The sequence below is a fragment of the Asparagus officinalis genome, chromosome 3, assembly GCF_001876935.1.
Source record: "Asparagus officinalis chromosome 3, Aspof.V1, whole genome shotgun sequence".
Classification (NCBI taxonomy): domain Eukaryota; kingdom Viridiplantae; phylum Streptophyta; class Magnoliopsida; order Asparagales; family Asparagaceae; genus Asparagus; species Asparagus officinalis.
In genome coordinates, this window is record NC_033796.1 from 22,268,047 (window position 1) to 22,292,688 (window position 24,642).

General features: G+C 33.7%; 1 protein-coding gene across 4 annotated transcripts in view; it reads right to left on the reverse strand.

Annotated features, from left to right (window-relative positions):
- The window catches only part of LOC109833355 (protein ALWAYS EARLY 2-like), a 38,170-nt gene continuing 13,707 nt past the window's right edge, over positions 180 to 24,642 (reverse strand). For 3 of the 4 annotated variants that reach the window (XM_020401003.1, XM_020401002.1, XM_020401005.1), the window contains 12 exons: positions 16,809 to 16,892; positions 14,438 to 14,724; positions 14,274 to 14,330; positions 13,574 to 13,903; positions 13,314 to 13,492; positions 12,959 to 13,241; positions 11,684 to 11,926; positions 11,446 to 11,610; positions 2,514 to 2,654; positions 2,176 to 2,391; positions 1,250 to 1,519; positions 180 to 580 (listed from right to left, as the gene is read on the reverse strand). In XM_020401003.1, the coding sequence (XP_020256592.1) occupies positions 383 to 580; positions 1,250 to 1,519; positions 2,176 to 2,391; positions 2,514 to 2,654; positions 11,446 to 11,610; positions 11,684 to 11,926; positions 12,959 to 13,241; positions 13,314 to 13,492; positions 13,574 to 13,903; positions 14,274 to 14,330; positions 14,438 to 14,724; positions 16,809 to 16,892 (2,453 nt within the window). In that variant the 3' untranslated portion in view covers positions 180 to 382. The remainder of the gene's footprint in view (positions 581 to 1,249; positions 1,520 to 2,175; positions 2,392 to 2,513; positions 2,655 to 11,445; positions 11,611 to 11,683; positions 11,927 to 12,958; positions 13,242 to 13,313; positions 13,493 to 13,573; positions 13,904 to 14,273; positions 14,331 to 14,437; positions 14,725 to 16,808; positions 16,893 to 24,642) is intronic. The other variant, XM_020401004.1, reaches the window with a different exon arrangement.

Below are 24,642 nucleotides of genomic sequence, written 5' to 3' on the forward strand. Positions count from 1 at the left end.
AAAAACTAGTTCATCCTGCTTGATAAAACAGACACCTACACAACTTACTATAGATTGTGAAGCTTCATAACACTTGAAAGACCTTGTACGGTCTGACAGATAACATATTACTCGAGCAAAGACTACAAATTAAAACATATATAGTCCAGACAAATTAACCCATAAAGAGGAGCACAACAGGCATGAAAACGATGACGAGGATTTGCATTTAAAAAATGACATATATTACACAGCTTATGTATATGTGATTCTTAACCGGCTATGCACGGGGAACTCCCGCATCATTTGACAATACAGGGGGAAAAATGAGGCAAAAAATGAAATAAGACAGATTGACAACATCAAAGGAAAAATACGACAAACAATGCGTGGACCTCATTCTTTACACCATCGAAGCCTCAGCAGAACAAGTACTTTGAGTTGGTATCAATGCCAACATTTGGTTTTTGATGATGCCCATACATGTTTCTATCTCCCTGTAAACTGGCAAGTTTTGAGGACAACTAGGCTGCAAGCTTGTAACAGCAGAATCAAGAACCTGTGCAACTTCAGCTGGTGGGTATTGTCTTTCCGCACAGTTCTGCATTGTAAGAAAGGATATAGCTTTTATCATTATTATATCAAAGTCATATGTTGATCTTCTCCCCATAAAATATGATTTTTAACCCACGGCGGATAATAAATGCATATCTTAGTGCAATTAGTATTAAATGAGCATTTAGTAATCATAAAAGGAATCTAAATGCATCCAAGATCAAGATGAAAAACAAAAATTATCAGAAAAGAACATAATATAAAAAGCAAGGACATGTTTGCAAAGGATCTGATACGCAACTGAGTACCCAAGAAGTGTTCTTGTCCGATACATATCCGACACGGATCAGCCCATGCCACACTGATTTTAAGTGAAAAAACTCATTAACAAAATATGATAGCTATTTACATGCTATCCAGTATTGTGAGCAGCAACTGGCATGGAACTTTCCAAGACATCAGGAGGTCGGTAAGTTGATTGATTATATGCAATACTAGGTACACAAAATATGCCTAACCTACAACCAATATCCACAGGTGACAGCGCCTTAAATTGTGAATGCGAAAACTGTCAGTAACATGTTAAGTACAGCATATTATCTACTGGGTTCATAACAGACGTATGGAAATAGCAACACTAGGAAATCTCCAACCATTACACATTTGCATGCATTTACATAGGAAACAGAGGCAGTAAAACAATTTTCCACTTTACCTGTATCATAAACAGTGTCGCCACACAGTTGGATATCATATCTGCTGGAAGTTGCTGTTCGTTTCCATCATTTGATATATTGGGTTTTGGACTAAAAGTATGACCAGCAGCTCCCTCTAACTTGCATGAAGTCGGGCGGTCCTGATATGCTGAATTCTCATGTGCTGGCTCAGAAGGAATATACCTCGAGTTGGAATTCCTACTGGGAAGACCTAATGCCTCCCCAATTCTAATAAAAGCATCTTCTCCTTCTTTCAAGCCACGTGTTGCCTGTCATGTACGGACAACATTAAAGAAAATATCAGATAACCTATCATATGTAATAAGATGCTCAAGCCAGGAAATCTTGAAAACAACATTAATTGGAGATCCTGGATGTGCTAAGATGGTAGAATAATGCCAAAGCAAGGATACTGAACTTTAAGTGTTAAACCAGGATGAGTAGAACAAAAGTGGACTTATGATACCCCAAGATTTAGTCACACGTCAGATATTGATTGAGTGATTGAATAGTTTATAATGTAAGTCCAAGGAGTCAAGTGCAACATTGACTAGTCAATTTAGTAGCGGATTGAGCCAAACTATGTGCTATGCTCAATGGATCCTATGGCTTACATCGCGCTAACAAGCTCACAGGCCTAGGGCAAGACAGGACTTAAAGGTTAAGATATTAGGGGTTTCAAAAAACACCAAATACAGTAATAGTGTAACAAAGAAAGAAGGTTATACTGATTTTAAAGAAGAGGAAGGATAATAAGCTAAATGGACGAGGATTCATGCAGCTAACCTCAAATGATCGGGATAACAGGATTCATTTAGCCAATTCAAAAGATTGGAATAAAGGCTTGTTATCATTGATGGAATCATTGACAAAAGTGGTTATGCTTTTTTGTTGCAGTTGAAGATACTTGAACTGTAATATATACCTGCACAGCCACATCAACCATAGACCTAGCTTTTTGCCTTGAACTTTGGACAATTTCTAGTACATCAGATCCTGAATCCTGAGAGAGAAGCAGAGGATTGAAAGAGCCTTGATGTGCAACAGGAATGGCAGAACCATCAATAGACTTTTGCCATGGAGGTGTGGAATTTCCAGGATAAGTGTTACGTTGCCTCATGTAGAGCAGAGCAGATGCAACCTAAATAAAGCAGATGGTTAACATCTTCATAGCCCTATTTATAATGGAAGCAATTGAAACCTGCAAATGACAACTTGGAGATGAAAGTGATACTCAAAATGAAAAATCTAGATGAATTTTACCTGATCATTGGCATCCCTTAGCTGTAGAAGCACTACTGCATACTGCTTCCTGAAATTCTCCAAATCAGTAATTGTGCTACTACCTTTCTGGCTTCCAGATACTTCTTCATTCATATGTCTCAACTCTATCAGCAGTGCTTCCTATAAATTCCAACAAAAAGAAATGAATAAGATTCTATCCACCGCATAATCTGACATGGAGTTTAAGCCTAGAAAAATCCAATATATACTAGAAAATTTTAACTGAATGCAGATTCATACATAATAACATATATTACAAGACATTGACAAGAACATAGCCCCAGGTGAAGAATGCAAATTTAGAATCACCTGGATGGCGGATGCCATTCAGAAACTATACAGTTTATATGTCAAAAGAGTAAGGTGGGGGGCAAATTCAAAGAACATTAAAAGTGGCTTTGGAGTTGTGATTCAGAGTATGAAGGTGGTTGTATTGAAATTTTATTTTGTGGTTGGTTTTCTTGGTTGCTGGCAACTCCGTCAGTGCTACGTTTATTGGCAGCACTGCCTGTCCCAAGCCAGGATAAAAGAGGATGGTTATGTTAGGTAGCCGACATAAGATTCTATCCACCGCATAATCTGACATGGAGTTTAAGCCTAGAAAAATCCAATATATACTAGAAAATTTTAACTGAATGCAGATTCATACATAATAACATATATTACAAGACATTGACAAGAACATAGCCCCAGGTGAAGAATGCAAATTTAGAATCACCTGGATGGCGGATGCCATTCAGAAACTATACAGTTTATATGTCAAAAGAGTAAGGTGGGGGGCAAATTCAAAGAACATTAAAAGTGGCTTTGGAGTTGTGATTCAGAGTATGAAGGTGGTTGTATTGAAATTTTATTTTGTGGTTGGTTTTCTTGGTTGCTGGCAACTCCGTCAGTGCTACGTTTATTGGCAGCACTGCCTGTCCCAAGCCAGGATAAAAGAGGATGGTTATGTTAGGTAGCCGACAGCCAACGTAAAACATAGTCGGATCCACATGAAAAATGAATGCTATTATGTACTCGTTAGGACGTCCCCATCACGACGCGTTGCATCGATGTTACCCCGATGCAATGATAAGTAAGCAAGGGTGGTTTGCTAGGACGTCCCCTCGATGTCATCGCGGTGTAATGACAAGTAAGTAAGGGTGTTCTAAGAATCTACAATCCTCTGATAGGTTACCTAATAGTATTAGGCATAGACGAAAACGGTCTAAGAAGGAAAATGGTAGGAGACCAGTACAAGCAAATACACTTCTTAGAAAAAGGGGCAAACACTTAATAACCTTTAAATATAATTTTAATTATAGTCAAATAAGACTTTTTCTAACTAGAATGGCGGATAGATTAATATGCAAAGATTGTATAGTTATACCAGGAGTTTAAGTATACAACATAGATTGATGATCTTAGACATATCTATTAAGTGGAGTAGAAAAACTAACGTGAACAAGAGACTAACAGCTAAGGGGTGGAATTTAAAATGAGAGAATTTAATACATTTTAAAGATAAGATAATAAAATGTAAAACCCCAAAAATTTGAATATTATGTGAAAAATAATAATAATAATGTTATATGGTGAAAATATAACATATTTTGATGTTTGAGTATGATAGGAATTGATTTGAGATCAATTCAATGTATATTTGTGAATATGAGTGCAAATGCACAAAACATGCACGAAGAGAAATCTGAAAAAAATGATCAGTTAAGAGTTTATATATTTTACACACTGATGCGGTTTGAATCTCGAAAAACTCAAAACACCAAGTTGTAGGTCTCTTCAATATCTTTCCAACAAATCTTAAATCACCTCATTCCGAGGTCGGATAAGAATGTTAGACCAAAATACCGAAGATTATTTTTCTAGTCAGACTAGATTTCCTGGTTCGGATCAAACAGGTTTATTTCGGATTTGCATATATATATACATGTGTTTTTACGAAAATTATCATCTTTTCATCAGAAATTCAAACCCTAACAGCCCCTCTTCCTCTCTCTCTCAAACCCTAGCCCTAAAGTTGAGATTTTGGGAGCGTCTTGTGAGGCGAGAAGCGAGGAAAATTCGAGATCTACAACGTTTGGCGACGAGGAGTCGATTCACATCAGTTTCAGAGGCTTGCACACGTGATAAGGCAAGATCATATGTATCCAAACTCATCCCCATAGTATTTAATAATTATAAAAGTGTTTAATCAATATTTTCATGCTTAAGGCTTAACCTAATATGATAAAGATGAGATTTTTGATGATAAATCTTAACCCAATGCTAGATCATTAGCTTTTCCTAATTGTTTATGATAGTAATGTGATCATGATTATTAGGGGTGATTAAATTTTTTTAACTTGATAATTATGTTTAACTCGTGTGTTAACCCTAATTCGTTGTCTAATTGAATTATAAAGAGGTTTAGTTTTTGTTTTCATCATAGATTTTAGAAAACGACTGCACGTGTATAACATTTAACTGAAAATTTAAGATATCATACAAACTCCAAACTGAACATAACCAGTGTTAAATGAATGCTATGTGAACCTATTTTCCAAGAGAAAAATGGAGAAACTTGGTGCCAAGTTGCTCTAAACAACTTGGCAGTGATGTGGCCTAATCTTGTCCCTACATCTACATTGGAGTTGATGAAGGGTGGTTGAGACTCTATCTTCGAGGTGTAATGTAGGGGCAAGATTAGGCCACATCACTACCAAGTTGCTTTAAGCAACTTGGTACCAAGGTTCTCCATTTTACTCATTTTCCAAAACGGAAAACCATTCTAAGAAAGAGTTTTTATAGAGAAAGATATACTCAATTTACTAATGACATATTCTCCAGAAAATTGATGCACGTGTGTAACCTTTAACTAAAAATTTGAGATATCATATAAACTCCAAACTGAACCAAATCAGTGTCAAATGATAGCTATGTGGATCTAGTTTTCAAAACAGAAAACTATTCTTAAAAAGAGTCTGTCTAGAGAAAGATATGCTCAATTTACTAATGATATGTTCTACAAAAAACTACAGATATGCTGATTTAAAATAATTGATATATTACGTTAAAGTTTCTTTGAGTTTTCATGTTAAGTAATCATGTTTAAACCCTAGGTTTGTGATACCTAAGTAAGATAAATATGTTTAAATAAATTTTACCTTTGTTCATAAGTAGTTTTATCCATGTGTTGATAATCACTTTGTTTGCATATGAGATAATTGAAGAAATTATTTAATTAAGATGTTAAACCCTAATTTGGAAGATATAATAATTTAATTTAATGATTTAGATAATTCATGTTGCATATGCCAAGTATAAAATACCGTTTTAACGTCATGATATGCACAATTAACATAAGTATTATTTGTGCACAAAAGAATGTGTCTTGTTAGAGTAGTCAACTACTAAGCTTAGTAGTCGGCTACTCGTGCCCAGTTGAGTATAACAGAAACTGTGTTTGCAAAGTAGTCGACTAATGTTCTTAATAGTCGACTACTGATACTGATATATGTTATCACAGAGTCTGGATGGACTCAGTGTAGTCGACTACTAAGGTTGTTGCCTGAATTTTTGTTTTGCATCTGTTTGAGATATGTTTGCGGGTTGCAAGCCACAGTTCTTTATACGTAAATTCACGAAGTGTAGTAGCACACACGCATGGGTATGCTGAAAGAAATTATAATGGGTTTTGACCCGATTACTTTGAGAAAGAGTTTAGTACATATTACACACACCTTCTGGATATCGTTGATGAGCTCAGTTCAGTACTACGGGGGTAGTGCGTCGATATTCCATTTATACAGGCCATTGAATCGGGTTTGGATGCTTTATCTAGCAGTCCGTTCGTATGAGGGTGCGATGAGGCTTGTGAGTCATACTTCTAGAATGCCTACTTGGAAGTCCGTCCCGCACTCGTGTTACGTACAGAAATGCAATGAGACTAATGAGTCGTGTACATTGTTAGGATACCGATCGGATAGTCCGTCCCGCATGATGATGCGATGAATCAAAATCTTGTACGAAGTTACATTGAGATAGTTAAATGATAGTCCGAGTCATTGGCGGATGTCAGTTATGTTTTTGACTCACTGCTGAAATATATGACCCAAAGTACTTTGCATTTGAGAGTACACGGGATTTGTACCGGTATTCATTCTATCTTTTCAGTAACAATGGAAGATATTATGAATACGATATGTTGATGTCTTTACTTTTTTTATTGTTTTTCTTTATTTTTTTAGTTAGGATCAATAATTAGCGATTCACAATTTGAGACATATGGTAAATACATGAGGGTTTTCTTGTTTGGATTATTTCGCTCGACGTCCAGTCTCGTGTTGTAGATTTCTAATTGTTGATTTTATTTCGATTGTTTATCTCTAGTTCGGTGTTAATGTTTAAGTGTATACAATTCGGGACATATGGTATATATATGAGGGTTTTCTTGTTTGGATTATTTCGCTCGACGTACTACGTCTCATATTATAGGTGTCTAAATATTAATTTCATTAGATACAGGAGAAAATGATCTAGGTAGACTATGCTTAATAGATAGAGCATCCACTCCATCTAGCAGCCCTTCCCCTGAGGGCAAATAAAGATAATCTTGCTATAGCGTTATGACGCTCTTTTGGTTCTTTTTCTTCTAATATTCTTTCAGATAATTCGGAGTACCGAAGAGTCGCAGGATGACAGAGTTCTTGCATAGTCGCCGTCACATGAGATTTATTAGAAGTTCCACCGTAATTTTATATTTTTGTTCAGACCTTAGAGTTTATTTCATAGTGTAAAGACAGTGTCTTAGTACGATTTTCAGTTGTTTCTTGTCGAGACATATTTATTCATTTTGGATATCAGATGTATTCCAAGTTGTTCATTAAGACATGATTTATTTATAAGATACTTCTTTCTATATCATGTCTATTGTAGTTATTTTCTTTCTTTTGTATGTTTTGTATCTGCATTTTATTTTGATTCTACTAGAGGATATTACTGTGATTGATAAAACTTGTTGCACAATGTGGATGCATGACAGGTTTGACATCTCTGGATTCATCTTGGACTGCAGCTATGTGTGAAAACAGGGACGTCACATGAAAGAAGATATATAGAACATAGATAATGAGACTAATATTATGTAGATTAGCATGTCTTCTTATATTAGAAAAGTGACTAAAGATATACTAGAAAAATCTAAAGATTGTAGATTAAACAGTAATGAGAGCGGGTGGTGGAATGAGAGTGCAAAAGATTATTGGAGAAGAAAATTTTATATAAAGAGTGGCCAGAGTGTAATAGGGAAAACTTAAAAAAATATAAACTAGTAAGGAAACACAAGGCTTATGAAATTTTTTATAAGAAGTTAGAATCTAAGGATGGAGAGAAAGATATATATAAGCTTACTAAGATTAGAGAAAAAAAGAGAAGAGATTTGGGCAATGTTATGCGTATTAAAAGTGAGGATCAAAGAGTTCTACTAACTGACGGGGAAATAAAAGAGAGGTGGAGGAGTTACTTTTATCGATTGTTTAATGATAACTAACAAGCGAGCAAAATAGAAATTTTGACCATATAGTGAATGATAGAAACTTTAGATATTATCGAAAAATTAGAATTAGCGAGGTTAAAGATGCTCTAAAAAAATAAAAAGTGGAAGAGTCAAACCACCGGACGATGTTCCTATTCAAGTTTGGAAATGGCTTGGAGATATAGGCTTAGGATGGTTAACTAAACTATTTAATAAGATTATCGAGACGAAAAGAATGTCAGATGAGTGGAGGATTTTTACTTTGATATCGATGTATAAGAATAAAGGGGATATACAAAGTTGTTCAAATTATCGAGATATAAAACTCATGAGTCATACTATGAAACTTTGGGATAGGGTAATTGAGCAAAAACTAAGAAAAAAGATAAATATATCTAAAAATAAATTTGATTTTATGCCTAAGAGGTTAACTATAAAATCTATACATATTTTGAGACGGTTGATGAGATATAGAGAGAATAAAAAGGATCTACATATGATTTTTATCAATCTAGAAAAAACTTATAATAGAGTGCCTAGAGAAGTAATGTGGTGGATGTTAGAAAAGAAACATGAATCTAGTATATATATTGATGTGGTTAAAGATGTCTAATAGAGAAACAACTAGAGGAAGAACTAATGAATGAGAGACTAAACCATTTTCTATTACCATAGATTTACACCAAGGGCTTGTTTGGTTGATTTTCTAAAATCAAAGGAAAAAAAATAGGATAAGGAAACTATTAAAAGTTGATCCCATCCATTTCCTCAAAAAAATCATGAAATGGTTTTCTTAAAAATGAGTCACATCATCCAATATTATTGTGACAACTCATCTCATCTCATCTCTTTTCTTAGTTTTAAGAAGTGAACTAAACACAAGAAAAGAACAAATTATAGAAACTATGTTTCTTATAATGGATTTCTTTATTTTTTTTAGCCAACCAAACAGCCCACAAACGTCAGCTTTAAGTCCTTATCTTTTTACATTAGTTATGGACCAACTTACTAAGCACATTCAAGATAAAATTCTATAGTGTATGTTATTTTCCGATGATATAGTATTAGTTGATGAATCTAGAAGAGGTATTATTTCTAAAGTAGAAAGATGGAGACAAACTCTTGAATCTAAAGATTTTAGAATTAGTAGAACAAAAACAGAATATAAAGTGTATTTTTAGTAAAACTATGAAAGAAAGAGAGCATATGGTACATATTGATGACCAAGAAATATCTAAAATTAATCATTTTTTGCTATTTAGAATCAATCATTTAGCATGATGATGAGATAGATGATGTTGTGCATTGACTCAAATCGGGATGGTTAACATGAAAGAGGGCTTTAAAAGTCTTATGTGATCGTAGAATACCAATAAAACTAAAGGAAAAATTATATAGGACGGTTACAAGACCAACTATGATTTATGGATCAGAGTGTTGGGCAATTAAAAACATGTTCAAAAATTAAATATAACAGAAATGAGAATGTTGTGATGGTCCTGTGGATATACATTAAAAGATAAGATAAAAAATGAGTGTATCCGTAATAAATTAGAGATTGCGCCCATTGAGATAAAATAAGAGAGAATACATTAAGATGGTTTGATCATGTACAACGGAGATATCTTAGTACACCGATTAGGAAAAGCGATAATGGTAGAGTTAATGAAGCTAGAAGATCTAGAAATAGACCTAGAATGGCTTGGTTAGAAGGAATTAAGAATGATATGATTAAGATTAGTTTAACGGAGGAGATGATCCGTAACAAAATGGAATGAAAAAATAGGATTCATGTAACCAACCCCCAACAGTTGGAATAAAGGATTTGTGGTTGTGGTTGTAGTTGTTTTCTTGGTTGTTGGCATTGGTGTTGATATATCATTCTGAGATGTGCACCATTGTAGTGGAAATTAAATTCTCAAAGTATGCATTAATAGTAACCAATGGTGACCTATCTTCTATACAATCTACAACACCATTCATCTTTATCTACAAATCCAAAAGAACATAAAATGAGACATCTAGAAGTTTGAAAACTTTTAACCCATGCATAAAATGATGTTTATCCTATGACTGAGATAACCTTTTTTGCAATAAATTTAAACACGAAGAAAGTTTTGATACTACCATGTCTCTCGTACCTAGAGTAATTTTGATATGATGTAAACGAACAAGTATTAATCATCCATCATTTGGCTCATCACAATCTTTTCACGGTAGTTTTACTATTGAGTTGTATAGGATAAGTACAAGTTCTAACCTTTCTGGCTTTGTCCTAGTATAGAAGAAAAGTTTCAAATGACTTGAAGTCATTACATTATACTAGACAATATTATGATTTTTTCCACTAATTCAAATAAATCATTTTATATAAGGATGAGTAGAATTTTAGTGTAAGTTAGGAATATCAAGTTCTACCCAGTTCCTTTTGTCAAGCTGTTTCAGAAAATAATTTAAAAAATTAACAGTTTTACAACAATACAACTAAAGAGACAAATAGAAACATGGGCTACAAGTCATGAAACGTCAAACTTCTTCATTATAAGGTCCCTTTAGTTGTATTGTCAGAGGACAGGTAGTTTTTGGACTAATTGATGCATGGATAATCTTTAATGGTTGCTTTAGAAATTGTGAAAGTAATAATATAAGCAAGGCCAAAGATGTCCTCAGCTAGGATCGAGCTTATCAAACACAAGTAGGCGTGCCCACCAAGCTCAAGGTGCTCATTAGTTTTCAAATAGGGTTATAGGATGTATAGTACAGCTCAACTCAAACAGTCAAACTCATGCTGAACTCACCTCCATAAAAATAAAGCAAACCAAACTTGAACAAGTCACATTCTAGGGATTTTTCATTGCTACTCGGATGGCCCATAACACAAACATATGAAGGGCATTCAAATTTTTATATTAGATGTGTGTTTCACACATTATTTATGCTTATGATGTAGGCAGATTACTGCTGCAATGTAGCACTCGAATTGCTACTTAATTATCAATATAATAGTCTCTAACTTGATTATCAATGTGATAAACATTACTCAAGCAAAGCTCAACAATTTTATGGGAATACAGTAGAAATCATTAAAGCTCTCTAAAATACTGGCATCAAACTGGATAAAGTTCGAATCAAGAGCCAAGCCTGTATACCAATGGTAAATTGTGCTTCGTGGCAAAGAACACCTGGAAATTATCTGGTGACTACAATAACTTCTTTAGATTATTATCATTTCCATTGAGAACAAAAAATAAATACTTTCAAACATCAGGAACTCCACAACAGAGAGAGGGGTATCAATTATACTAAAATGCCCCGAAAATGCTCGGCCAATCAACCATATGCCTCTTATGAAAGAAACGATAAAGCAACATGCACAAGATTAGTATAGATAAGCATTACCTTTTTATCAAGAGCACGTGCCAACTCAGCAAGGGCTTTAATATCAGCTTCCCGTGCTTGTATTTGTGCCAATGTACAAGGTTGATTATACATTGCCTGTTTTGCAGCAACAACAACTTCATTAACAGCAGCCTTAGCCTGTACAATGGCGTCGATTGTATCTCCCTGTCAAAGATGTCTTTTAAGCTAAAAAAAGATAATTCTTCGAAGAAGATGATATAAGAGAAAACTAAATAACCTTTGCCTGCTTCATCAAGGTATTCATTGGATAATTAGGAGAAGAAATATAAGATGACCCATCAGCAATCTCCAAACTCTCATTTGGAGGAGATTTTGTCGAGAGTCCAATTTTCCAATCTTTCGGTTGACCTTCTAGCTTGATATCTGTCAAGCTGTCACAAAATTTGTAGATTCCAGCATTCTGACTTTTCAAGGCTTCAGGCATATTTTCAAATGGGTTTAGAGGCATGCAGTCAATGTCCTAGTAAAAAATAAGCAGATTTTTGCTTAGTAATGAGTCCATAGACACCAACACTAAAGTATTAAGAAACTTTAAATAATTTCTTGCAAAGCAGTAATAATCATTTGTCAGACAACCTTTGATTCTTCAGTATATCAAATGATTCTAACATGTTATTGTTGTCAACTTGATATTGACTGGCAAAACATTTGGTATATAACCAACTAATACAACCGTCAGACAACTGCAAAGTCGAGTAGTGCCATCTATCTTATGAAACCTGGCACCAGCCTCCAAAACTAGATAAATATAGGAAGCAACTGAAAGTATGTACTTATTGCTTCAAATTGATGATATCCTGCAACGCTAAAATATAATTATGCAGAACTTATTTAAGCAAGTTAATCTGTTTCTGAAAGCTCACATAAATGATGGATGATGTCATAATAAAAAACATCATGAGAATCAATTAGGCATCATATAAGACAAGTTCACATGGATTGTAAGATAAAACATGATATTCATGCAAGACTAGCTCATCATATAGAACCAGAAAAACATACTCTAGCTACAGTTGTCACGTTTAGGAATCTATATCCTCATGTTGGAAGATCAACTTCACATTCAATATATATCCTGTTATTTAGTGGTAAGCACAGAAGCCAAAGTTACAATACAAGATGCTGCTTATTACCATTATTCAATATATACCCTGTTATTTAGTGGTAAGCACAGAAGCCAAAGTTACAATACAAGATGCTGCTTATTACCATTAGGAAAATTTGCCTCACATATTTTGGGAAGCAACCCAATCATATGTTGAGATTCAAATATGACATGATCTGATACTGCTGCCTGACCTGTATGTTTGGTTGTTATTGATATACAAAGAAAAGCTGACTAAGTGAAACGAGTACACCACTATCACAACCATTTACTTTAATCAAACATATCTATATGGAATCAGTGAAATGCATACGACTAGCTCTTAAACTGAAAAATAGAACTGGAAGCAAAAAAAAAAATTGCAATGTTGGGGAAAACTTAGATTACCATGACAAATTCAACACCCAGTTCAGGCCGATCAAATTGTACCCTGCAGCGGTTTCGGTCGACAGTTAGAACACTCCCATCATGGATTTCTCTTGTTTTAGGATGACATGCACTAACACGCTGCCCAACTGATAAAGGACGGGCCAGATCTGTGGGGAGACCTTCTTTAACACCAGCTCGAAGTTCAGTATAATGTGTCCTAACCGATTCACGATACTGTTCAAGTTTCTCCCGTTCTTCCTGTAAAAACTTGCGGGACAATCGACGTGGCTTGCCAAGAGAGCTGCATCAATAAGAAAAACACCATTAGGTATAAGATTAATCGTACAAAAAATCCTTTCATTAAAATCAGTACCTCCGTATAACACCCCACTCGACACGAGTAAGCCTTGGTACATGCCCCAATTTTACATGATTTAGATACTCCACAAACTCAGTTTTAGCAAACCATGGGTAATCAATTGCACTGTAAAACCACTCAAAAACACACCATCTGCGCAGCAGACGAGATGATAGACCATGCAAAAGTCTTTCCTGCGTTGTGTGAAAAATGGAAATGATAAGAGATACAATGTCATATATTATTGTACTAATAGAGAAAGGAGAAAAGATAACCTTAGAATCAAGCATCCTGTTATTAACTCGAAGTGAATGGCTATCAGAATGATCTTCTCCAGTAATCTCACTGGGTTTTGATTCCTTTCCCGCCAAAGCTTTCTGCAGCTCCAGTTTCCGCCGACTCCTAACTTTTGTTGGTAAACTAACTTGGTTTGTTGTAGAAATTTGCATGTTTGGTTCATTTAAATCCGACACACCTCTGGCTAGGTCAGTACTACCTGAAGAAAGACGATCCTGTGATTTGGAAGATTTTCCTTGTTTCACCATTGAAGTACCTTGGTTGAAACGCTTAAGTTTATTTGACCTCCTACCCTCCTCAACAGCGGCCTGCATGAAAGTAAAAAAGGAGAATGATGAACAAACTGAATATTCATAACAAATTAAGTTTTACATAACATAGAAAAGGGTACAAGATACTAAACAGGAAGATAGTATTTAATTCAATGTCATAACAAACTGAGCTGCGCAGTTATTGATGTAGTGCAACATGTTGAAAAATAAATGCTCAATGGCATAAATTGACACGTCCTTTAACAAGTAATGGGACTTGAAAACCAACGTTAGACAACCTGCCATATGCATACCGTAAGTTCGAGCGCATGAGGGGCATGCACGCAAGCCAAGGACAAAAATCCAGGAAATACAGCCCAGTCAAACAACACAGTAGGGAATCTGAACGAAATATGAAGAATAATACCTCAATCTTCTGAGTTTCACTTTTCTGGGAAGCACTCTCAAATTCAGTTTTCGAAACCTGTGACAATAAAAGAGCCAATGAAATGAATGCCACTGTTTCCATGTGCAACCATGTAGCAGTTCTCCTGCAAGTAAAAGAAGAGACTTAGGCACAAGGATGCTCACTTTTCCAGTCAATGGTTTTCGTTTTCTCTTCTGAAACTTATTATTAGACGTGCCAGCTTGCTGGTTTATTTCAGTAGACATAACTGCATCAGGGACAATCCCTTTCGCATGTTTAGCACTTTTTCGGGTAACAGCGTCGACCTCAACCACAGTTGAACGTGCTCTGACCTTTCTTTCTGAAACTTTAGACTTATCGCTAACATGGGTTGCTGACATTGATTCAGGCACAATAGACTTCTCATCACAATCAATATTTCTCTTTTCATCTTTAACTTGGATAGAAGACTCTGGATTTGCAGGTGAACAGGAAAAAACATCAAATAAATAACTAAATAAAATTATGAGATTACTCCCTATAAGCAGAAAGTGAAATTTGTTTTCCCGCACGTAATACAGTAAAAGTTAATCTCTACAATAAGAAAATGATAATAAATATTCCAACTTTAGTTTAGTCACTGATCATGTTAAATAAAATTAATACTGCAACTATCAAACTGATCAGGCTAGTTTGCCTGCAAATCCTCCAAAATGATATTGGTCGCGTCATAGTTACTTGTAATGGCGCAAAATAAGTTAGACAACAGGTTCTGGTTTCAAAATTGGTACACGCCATTCAGAAAACATTAAATGATAAAGATTCTTCCAATACACAACACATATTCTTTAATGAGCATAACTGTGATCAGCCAGAGGTTACTTAATAAAAAGCAACCCAATGAGATATAAAAAAAAATAAGAGAAGCGGGTTGCAAATTGATTTGAAGAACTTGATACAGTTATGAGGATTAACAGCGAACATGCAAAAAAAAATTGTCAATAAACATACTTCCATGGTACAGTATTGTAGACTCAAAACTGAAACATGACGTGTCATGTTGATATCATCCCTATATACTATGGTAAGACAAATTTTCTTACATTGTCAAGAAGATGAGAAATTGACCAGTGGTATTGAATTTAGAAAGGTGGACACATACTGTGACCCAATTAGCAGCAATATAACGCGACAGATGCATAAGCAAAGGACAAAAAACTATAAAAAAGTGACCTGTACGTGTTATAAACTTTTTAACTTCTATCAGTAAAAATAGTTCTTTTCTCACATGCAAATTAACAAGAAATTGAGAGAGAAAATTAGACTTTTAAGCCAACACGAAAGGATTTTATAAAAATACAATTATCCTGCACTCAATTGCTGATGACATGTGCTCACCAAATCCCTCGTTAATGTTTTTTCTCAATCACCATATCTAGAAGCCTTTTCTTCTAACAATAGAAAGCCTTCTCCAGTTAGACGTATTCGTGCACAGTCACTACTATATTAAATAAGATAGTACTAATGTTAGTATTGTTAATCAATTAACTATGATGGGCTGATAGTACTGATGATACTGTAGTTAGTTAACTTAGTTGTGATGTCTTTTTCATAAAATGTGGAAAACATTTCCTGTCACCAAAATCATTGTGTCCGACACAGGTAGAACACAACACCGATGTCCTTCCATTCTAACACATACAGTGCTTCACCTCAAAATTAGGAGTGAAATGCTCGAAAAAACTGTATAGGTCACTTCTGCGTGCAAATAACAAACCAGCACATTTATTTTGTTTAGGTTAAAATTATATGTAACCCGGTCCTCATGCCTATATAATTAAATAGCTGCATAGCACCTAGTGTCCGTGTCCAAGTACTCATGTTCATGTCTACAAACCAGATCTTTTTTCCAGTCAAGAAATATTACAGTTGGAAATCCATATATCTTATGATCCAATATTCTCTTGACTTTTCTTTTCTTTTTTCTTTTTCTTTTTTCTTTTTTGCACGCCTTTTTGAGAAGATGTTCTCCAACATTCAAGGTAGCCAACTATAACATATCTTACTACAATATTTTGTAATCATTTGTATGTGACCTAAACTAAATAACCTTGTAGATCTCAAACTAACTGCTCACAGAAACAAATTCCATAAAACACAAAAGAAGACGTATCTTGTCTGCTTGAAATGAGGTGGGTAATCAATTCAATCAGGTATAAGTGCAAGATAACATACTCTCCCAATATAAACAACAACGTGGTAAATAAGTTACTCATTTAAGATGCACAAGAACATCCTGGAAGCAACAATTTCATGTGGATAAAGAACAATATATCAAGTTAACTATGAGCATAACACGAATTAATCTTTTTATGATACTGTTGTTCTTATTTCTTAACATGAACAAAAGAAGCAAAAAAAGATAGAATCCCTTGTTCATGTTAATAACATAATAAAGCTAAAGATTCAAGTAGGATTTATTTACTGTTCTAGCAGCGGTCATACCATATGAGACCTACAAATTATTAAATTTTTTTCTTAAAACAAGAAACTGACCAGAGTCAACAGTAGAAGAGGGCAATAGAATATGAAAAGACAAATCCGCCAGCGTCTGGAGAGCGTCAAAAGCAGTGCTTTCATCTACAAAGGCAGGTATTAGAACGAGTAAGCATGAAAATAAACATCGCACATAACTTTGCGAGATCACGCACAATTAGAGATAGAATGCCAATCTTAAAAGCAAGCATAACAATATATTATGAAAGACTCAAACATAACAAGGACTCCGAAAATAGCAACTAAAAAGAATATGCAACTCCCTATTCATAAATGCACAGTATCATAAGAAATAAAAAAAAGTAAAATTGCAAGGTCACAACTGATTGGTATTTTCAACTAAAAAGCTTTCCCACTCTAATAATACTACTCTCCGCAATCTCTTACCATTGTTGAAGGATATAAACTAATATATTCTAGCACTGCAATTAGAACCAATTCAAGTGCTTAATTGGAAGACAACCATATGACAGAATGTATCAGCACAACCATGTTGACCAAGGAAAATCACTTAATATGAAGCATTTTTCCATATTAGTTTTTGTACAAACTCAATAACAATGAAAAGGAACCTAATTCCAAGTGGAAGACTACAGTTATGATAGAATAAAGGGAAAAATGCTTCCAGCCCCCAAAAGACAAAAAAAACGTGTTTCTCATCCCCAAGACTTTGTCAACGGGTGTTTTGCCCCCAAAAATAAAGATTTTATTCTCTGAGACCCCAAAACACAAAATCCAAGAGATTAAAATATGTGAAGACCATAATACCCTTCTCCCTCTCTTTCTCTCTCTTTATCATGATGTACTGAGATGATAGTTGAAATGATTGATGAGAATTATTTTATTATTTTTATTATTTTCGATGTTTGTATTGGGAGATTGTTAAAGTTACGGGTTAATTGTTAATGTTACGAGTTAATTGTTAAGGTTACGGGTCAATTATTAAGGTTATGGATCATCTCTCTCTTTATCATGATGTTACTGTGATGATATTGAAATGATTGAAGAGTATTATTATTTTATTATTTTCGTTTTTTATTATTTTTGTATTTTTAGAATATTCGTTGTTAAGGATAATGATTGGTTATAAAGGTTATGCATTGATTGTTAAGGTTACGGGTTGGTTGTTAAGGTTATGGGTTTGTTGTGTATGTTACGAGTTTGTTGTTAAGCTTACGGGTTTAATTGTTAATGTTACGGGTTTAATTGTTAATTGTTAAGGATAATGGTTGGTTGTAAAGGTTATGTATTGGTTGTGAAGGTTACGGGTTGGTTGGTTGTAAAGGTTATGAATTGGTTGTGAAGGTTACGGGTTGGTTGTTAAGGTTACGGGTTGGTTGTTAAGGTTACGGATTTGTTGTGTAGGTTACGGGTTAATTGTTAAGGTTACGGATTTAATTGTTAAGGTTACGGATTTAATTGTTAAGGTTACGGGTTTAATTGTTAAGGTTACGTGTTTAATTGTTAAGGTTACGGGTTTAATTATTAAGGTTACGAGAGAGAGAAAGAGAAGAGATCTGTAACCTTAACAATTAAACCCGTAACCTTAACAATTAAACCTGTAACCTTAACAATTGACCTGTAACCTTAACAATTAACCCGTAACCTTAATAATTAAACCCGCAACCTTAACAATTGACCCGTAACCTTAACAATTAAACACGTAACCTTAACTAAACACGTAACCTTAACAATTGACCCGTATCTTAACAATTAAACCTGTAACCTTAATAATTGACCTGTAACCTTAACAATTAACCCGTAACCTTAACAATTAATCACGTAACATTAACAATTAAACCTATAACATTAACAATTAAACTGTTACTTTAACAATTAAACCCGTAACCGTAATAATTAAATCTGTAACCTTAATAATTGACCCGTAACCTTAACAATTAAACCCGTAACCTTAATAATTGACTCGTAATCTTAACAATTAAACTCGTAACCTTAAACCGTTACCTTAATAATTAAACCTGTAACCGTAATAATTAAATCTGTAACCTTAATAATTGACCCGTAACCTTAACAATTAAACCCGTAACCTTAACAATTAAACCCGTAACCTTAATAATTGACTCGTAATCTTAACAATTAAACCTGTAACCTTAACAATTAAACTTTTAACCTTAATAATTGATCCGTAACCTTAACAATTAAACCCGTAATCTTAATTGACCCGTAACATTAACAATTAAATTAACTCATAACCTACACAACAAACCCATAACCTTAACAAAAAACCAATAACCTTAACAACCAACCTGTAACCTTAACAATCAATGCATAACATTTACAACCAACCGTTATCCTTAACAACGAATATTCTAAAAATACGAAAATAATAAAAAATAAAAATAATAAAATAATAATCCCCTTCAATTATTTTAATATCATCACAGTAACATCATGATAGAGAGAGGATTCATAACATTAACAATTGACCTGTAACCTTAACAATTAACTCGTAATCTTAACAATTAACCCGTAACTTTAATAATCTCCCAATACAAACAATAAAAATAATAAAAAACAAAAATAATAAAATAATCCTCATCAATCATTTCAACTATCATCTCAGTACATCATGATAAAAAGAGAGAGAGAAGGATATTATGATCTTCACATATTTTAATCTCTTGGGTTTTGTGTTTTGGGGCTCAGAGAACAAAATCTTTATTTTGGGGGGTAAAACACCCGTTGACAAAGTCTTAGGGATGGAAAGCACATTTTCTTAGCTTTTGGGGGCTGGAAACATTTTTCCCTAGAATAAATCAGCACAATATGACAGTAGAAACCATTTCGAGCGGACTCAGATGACAGAAATAGAAATAAAATAATGTATAAGAATTCAAGAAACTACCAGATCTTTTCTATTAGCTAAGAATTTAAGTTAATTTAATGTGAACTATACAATATAGCCCGTAATTCTTTCAAATACTAAATAATATATTTAATTATATTTATATAATAAATATATAACATTATATATACATATATATATATAACAATTTTCAGGAATAATTACTTAACAGAAATATGAAAGAATGGCTTGCAGTGTAAAGTCGGTTAATTCCAATAAAACTTCTGGTTCTTCCAGTTTATTTCATCAGAATTTTTATTACAAGGTCTTAGATCAGCTAACATTTACAAGAGGAAGAAGGAAGACAGAGAGAAGAAGGAAGACAGAGAGAAAGGCTACAAATGAGCACACCAAACTAAGAGGTCTTCAGCCTTATTTATAACTGGGAAAGGAATCAAATGAATGATTGCCTTTAGACAGTTGGTTGATGAAGACTTAAAGGCAAACGCATTATCTGCCGACGTTTTTGTTTCCTTATGATTTTTTCAACATCGCCTTTTGCTAGTGTAGATTCTAACGTCATTGCATGCGTCATTCAGCACTAAAAGCTGTTTCCCGAGGCTCAGCTCAAAGCAAAGAATAATGTGTCAGGTACACTGTGGGCCCCATAGCGCACCGAATCACTTTTCTTCAAATTAATCACTTAGGTGGCAACTTGGTTGTATATAATCAATATAATTGAAAATAGTAAAGCTATAACTTTGGTAAAGTAGGCAGTATGACTATAGGTAAAAATATTTTACAATTTACTCAATATCTTTACCATTTTCATTTATAGGAATTCTCATGGCTGTTTCCCATATTTCTTCCGCAGTTTCCTCATCAGGATCCTGTGCGTCTGGTATGGGTATATCTACCTCTTGAGTACTTGTACTCTTTGCTGACATAGTATCACTATTGTCAAATACTTCGAAGAATTGTCTCTTTATATGCTCAAGGCATTGTTGCTGAATTTCAGTTTCTGTAGCCTGAGGGTATTTCCTCTTCATTGTCTTCGCTAGTTTGACCATTCGATTTTCGTTTTGGATTTCCTATGTAAGATTATTATCAATGATCTTGTTATTTCTTTTAATAATTTTCTCTATTTGTTTTACTTTGTCTTGGACCTTCATACTCGTCCATCAGCTATTATGATATTTTCTTCGAAGAGATAGTAAGTGAAGTTCATCTCATACAGCTTCTAAGGACCAATTCCAAATCCACGGGATTTCTGCCACAGTGAAGAAATATGCTGAGTAGAAACCTTCGAGAATTTGATTCTCGTTCATTTTCTGAATGACTAGGTGAGAGTTGACTCATTGTTATAATTTCGACATGGGTTCTGATACTATCTCAAGATCTGCACCATATTTAGACCACCAATTGTAGAACCAGGTGGGTAAACCTTTATAAAATGCTTCTGAACATAGCTTAATTAGTCATGTATGTTTATTTCTTGCTTAATTAGTCATGTATGTTTATTTCTTGGATTTTGATAGAGAAACAGCTGATAAAAGGATAATTGATAATCCCAGTAATTGAAGTTATAAACTTCTTTGTTTGGAGTTATAATTAAAAGGAACTCCTGGTTGGGACTCATGGCCCAATCTCTATGAAGCATGATTTTTTTATGACACATTTATTGAAATTTGGAGGGACAGTATGATTGTCATTACTCCAAAAATATGTAATCTTCATACCCTTTTGGATGAGTATAGTATTCATCTATGCTCTTGGTTTAAGAGACATTATAGGATAATACGTCGTGTCTAAGTATTTTTGTCTTAGTTTGTCGACGTCTTTCATAAGAGGAATATCTTCTTGTTCTATATGAAGAATAGTGTCTGAGATGGTTTTAGTAGACCACTCTATTTCTTTTTTAACTATTATAGAGAATGGTTCAGGTTCATTCTCTTTGGCAATTAAATCTTCTATCCCTTTAGAAGATGATGATGAAGGGACACTAGTATTTTTCTTTTTGTGGATAGTTCTCCACGAGTACGGGTGAGTTGGAGTATAACTCCTTCCACCATTGTTGTTGCCTCCGTTCATTCCCCTTTGGGAGGAGTTATTCCAGCGCATGGATACCCTGCAAAAATTTACGTGTTAGGAAATCAGGTAGATGATTATCTTGTCCGCATATATAATCAATTTCAAATTGATACATTGCTAGTTCAGCTTGCCATCTAGCAAAAATCTGTTTAGAAACAAAATTTTTGACATGTTTTTCTAAAACTGGCTTAACAGAACTACAATCTATTTTTAATAGAAATTGTTGATTGAGAATATCATCTCTAAATTTGTAAAAACATTTTACAATTGCTAGCATTTCTTTTTTAATTGTGGAATAGTTAAATTTGGCTGAATCCCATTTGCCCAAGGTAAATCTAATAATTTGTTCTTTGTTAGTAACGGGATCAATTTGTTTGAGGATACCTCCATAACCAATGTTTGACGCATCAGTCTCAACAAGTTTAAACTACTGTGTATTAGCTAAATGTACACAGGGTAGTCTTTTAACATTCTGTTTAATTTTTTAGACAGCAGCAGTGTGCTTATCTGTCCTAGGGGAAACATTCTTCCTTAATCTACTATACAAAATAGCAGTATCTTGTGCTAGATTATGATAATAATCTGCTACATAATTTAACGCATCAAGAAACCTTTGTAATTGTTTGGTGTTAGTAATTATGTCTGAAAATTTAGAGGTAATTTCAATACTTCGGCCAATAGGAATTATAGTTCCTTTGTGAATACTATGACCTAAATATCTAATCTGAGTCTGAAATATTTTTATTTTTGGGCCTGATATAGCTAGCCCATTTCGTATTACTAAATTACGAAATACTTCTAAATGTTTAACATGTTGATCAAAATTTTGAGAAAATACCATAATATCATCTATATATGACATAATAAAATCAGTGTGAGGAATGAGTATTTCATTCATAATATTCTGAAATTCAGAAGGGGCGTTTTTAAGTCCGAAAAGCATTACATTCCATTCGAAGTGTCCGAAGGGAACAACAAATGCAGTTTTATATCGATCTTTTTCTTCTATTTGAATTTGGTGGTATCCTGATTTAAGATCAATTTTGGAAAAGATTTTTGCATTGTTAATGCGATTTAATAAGTCTCTTTTGTTTGGAATAGGATATCTAATCCATTTTAAAATCGTATTTAAAGGTTTACAATTAATTACAAGACGTAGGACTCCTATTTCTTGTTCTGCACTTTTATTAACATAAAAAGTCGTACAGCTCCAAGGAGAATATGATTTCCTTATGAGTTTCTTTTCAAGTAAAGAAGTTATTTCTTTTTTACAAAGATCGAGATATTCTTGATTCATTTGACATGGCCTAGACTTGATAGGAATGTCATTTTCGTTAAAATTATCTTCATAAGGTAAAGAAACACTATGTTATTTTCTATTCCAAAAAGCATTAGGAATATTACTACAGACTGTTTTATAAAAACGATCCTCTATTTGAGATATTAGCTCCCTTTTCTTTTTTATTTGCTCTTCTATCTGAACAAATGCTACTTCTTTAAGAAAATTTATTTGTTTTTCTTTAAGAAGAACATCTTTGACTTCGTTTAATAAACGAGTTTGGGGACCAGATATAAACTTAAATAAGATTTTTTTTCCATTATAACTGGCTTGGATTCCTCATGAATCAAATTTTTGCATAGGCATTATATTGCGCAGAAATGGTGTACCTAATATGATATGTTGTGATAAATTTTTTACAAGTACACAGGGAATTAGGATACATGTGTCATGTACACAAATATGTATTGAAGGTAGTTTATACTTAACATCAAGTTTATCACCATTAGCACCACTTAGGGTTTGTGTAGTAGTTTCAAAAAAATTTGAAGGTATTATGTCTTAACGTATGCAGTTAAGGTTTGCACCACTATCAACCAAAGCTATAAGATCTGGTATAAACACTCGTTTGGCTATGACCAGGGTTACATTTATGTACCATTTTTTAGATGTTACTTGTTATAGTATATTCAAAAATTCATCCTTTTGGGATGTTTTTGCACATCATTATCTCTATCAGAGATTCTGGGTGAATTAGGTTGAGAAAAGACAATTAATGCTTGTTTCTCCTTAAGTTCTTCTTCACTGAGCTTTGAGAGAATATATTGATTCTCTTGTTTTAAAAGTTTTACTTCTTGTTTTAACGTCTAAATTTCTTTATTAAGATCAGAAAGGATAATACTTTTGAAGTATTTCATTGTCTTCTTTTCATGACTTCTAACATTCGATAAACATTGTCAATATTAGGTTTTTTTAGCCTCTTTATTTTCATCTATGCAGAGATCGAGAAGTTCTTTTTTTAATTCTGAAGGCATTTCTTCAGAGAGTATCTTTGAGATTAATTCTTGATTTGAAGTAATAACATTCAAAGATAGCTCATTCATTTCTACTATGGATTTCCAATAGTCTGACTTATCTTTAGTTTGATAGTTATTAACTGTACAGTAGCAATGTTCTTCATCTTCAGAGGAAGATGAGGAATAGGATGAATAGTATTCATCTTCTGTCCTTTCAGTATCACTGTTAATCATTATTTTATACAAAGTTTTTTTTAGACCTTTATCTTCAATTTCGTTAATTTTTTTGTATAATATTTACTGACATAATGACCAGTTTTACCGCATTTGTAACATTTAATGTTACTGATATCCTTTTTAGGATTTCTAGGACGATCATTTTTGTCTTTTCTTTTAAAGATTTTTTCTTTTTCTTTTTTCTTTTTGAAAGAATGTTTCTTACTATCACCATGCTCTCTTTTAACTTGTTTTTCTTTATCGGTTTTATAAGGCTGATCAAAAGCAAATTGCTGACAAAATTCACCTAATTCTTTCTTTTTTCTAAGCCTATGAGATTTAAGTTGATTTTTTAGCTTTATATCATTACATAAAGCTAAGCCTTCTTTAATGCAGGCATTAATAAGAGTTCCATAGGAAAATGAG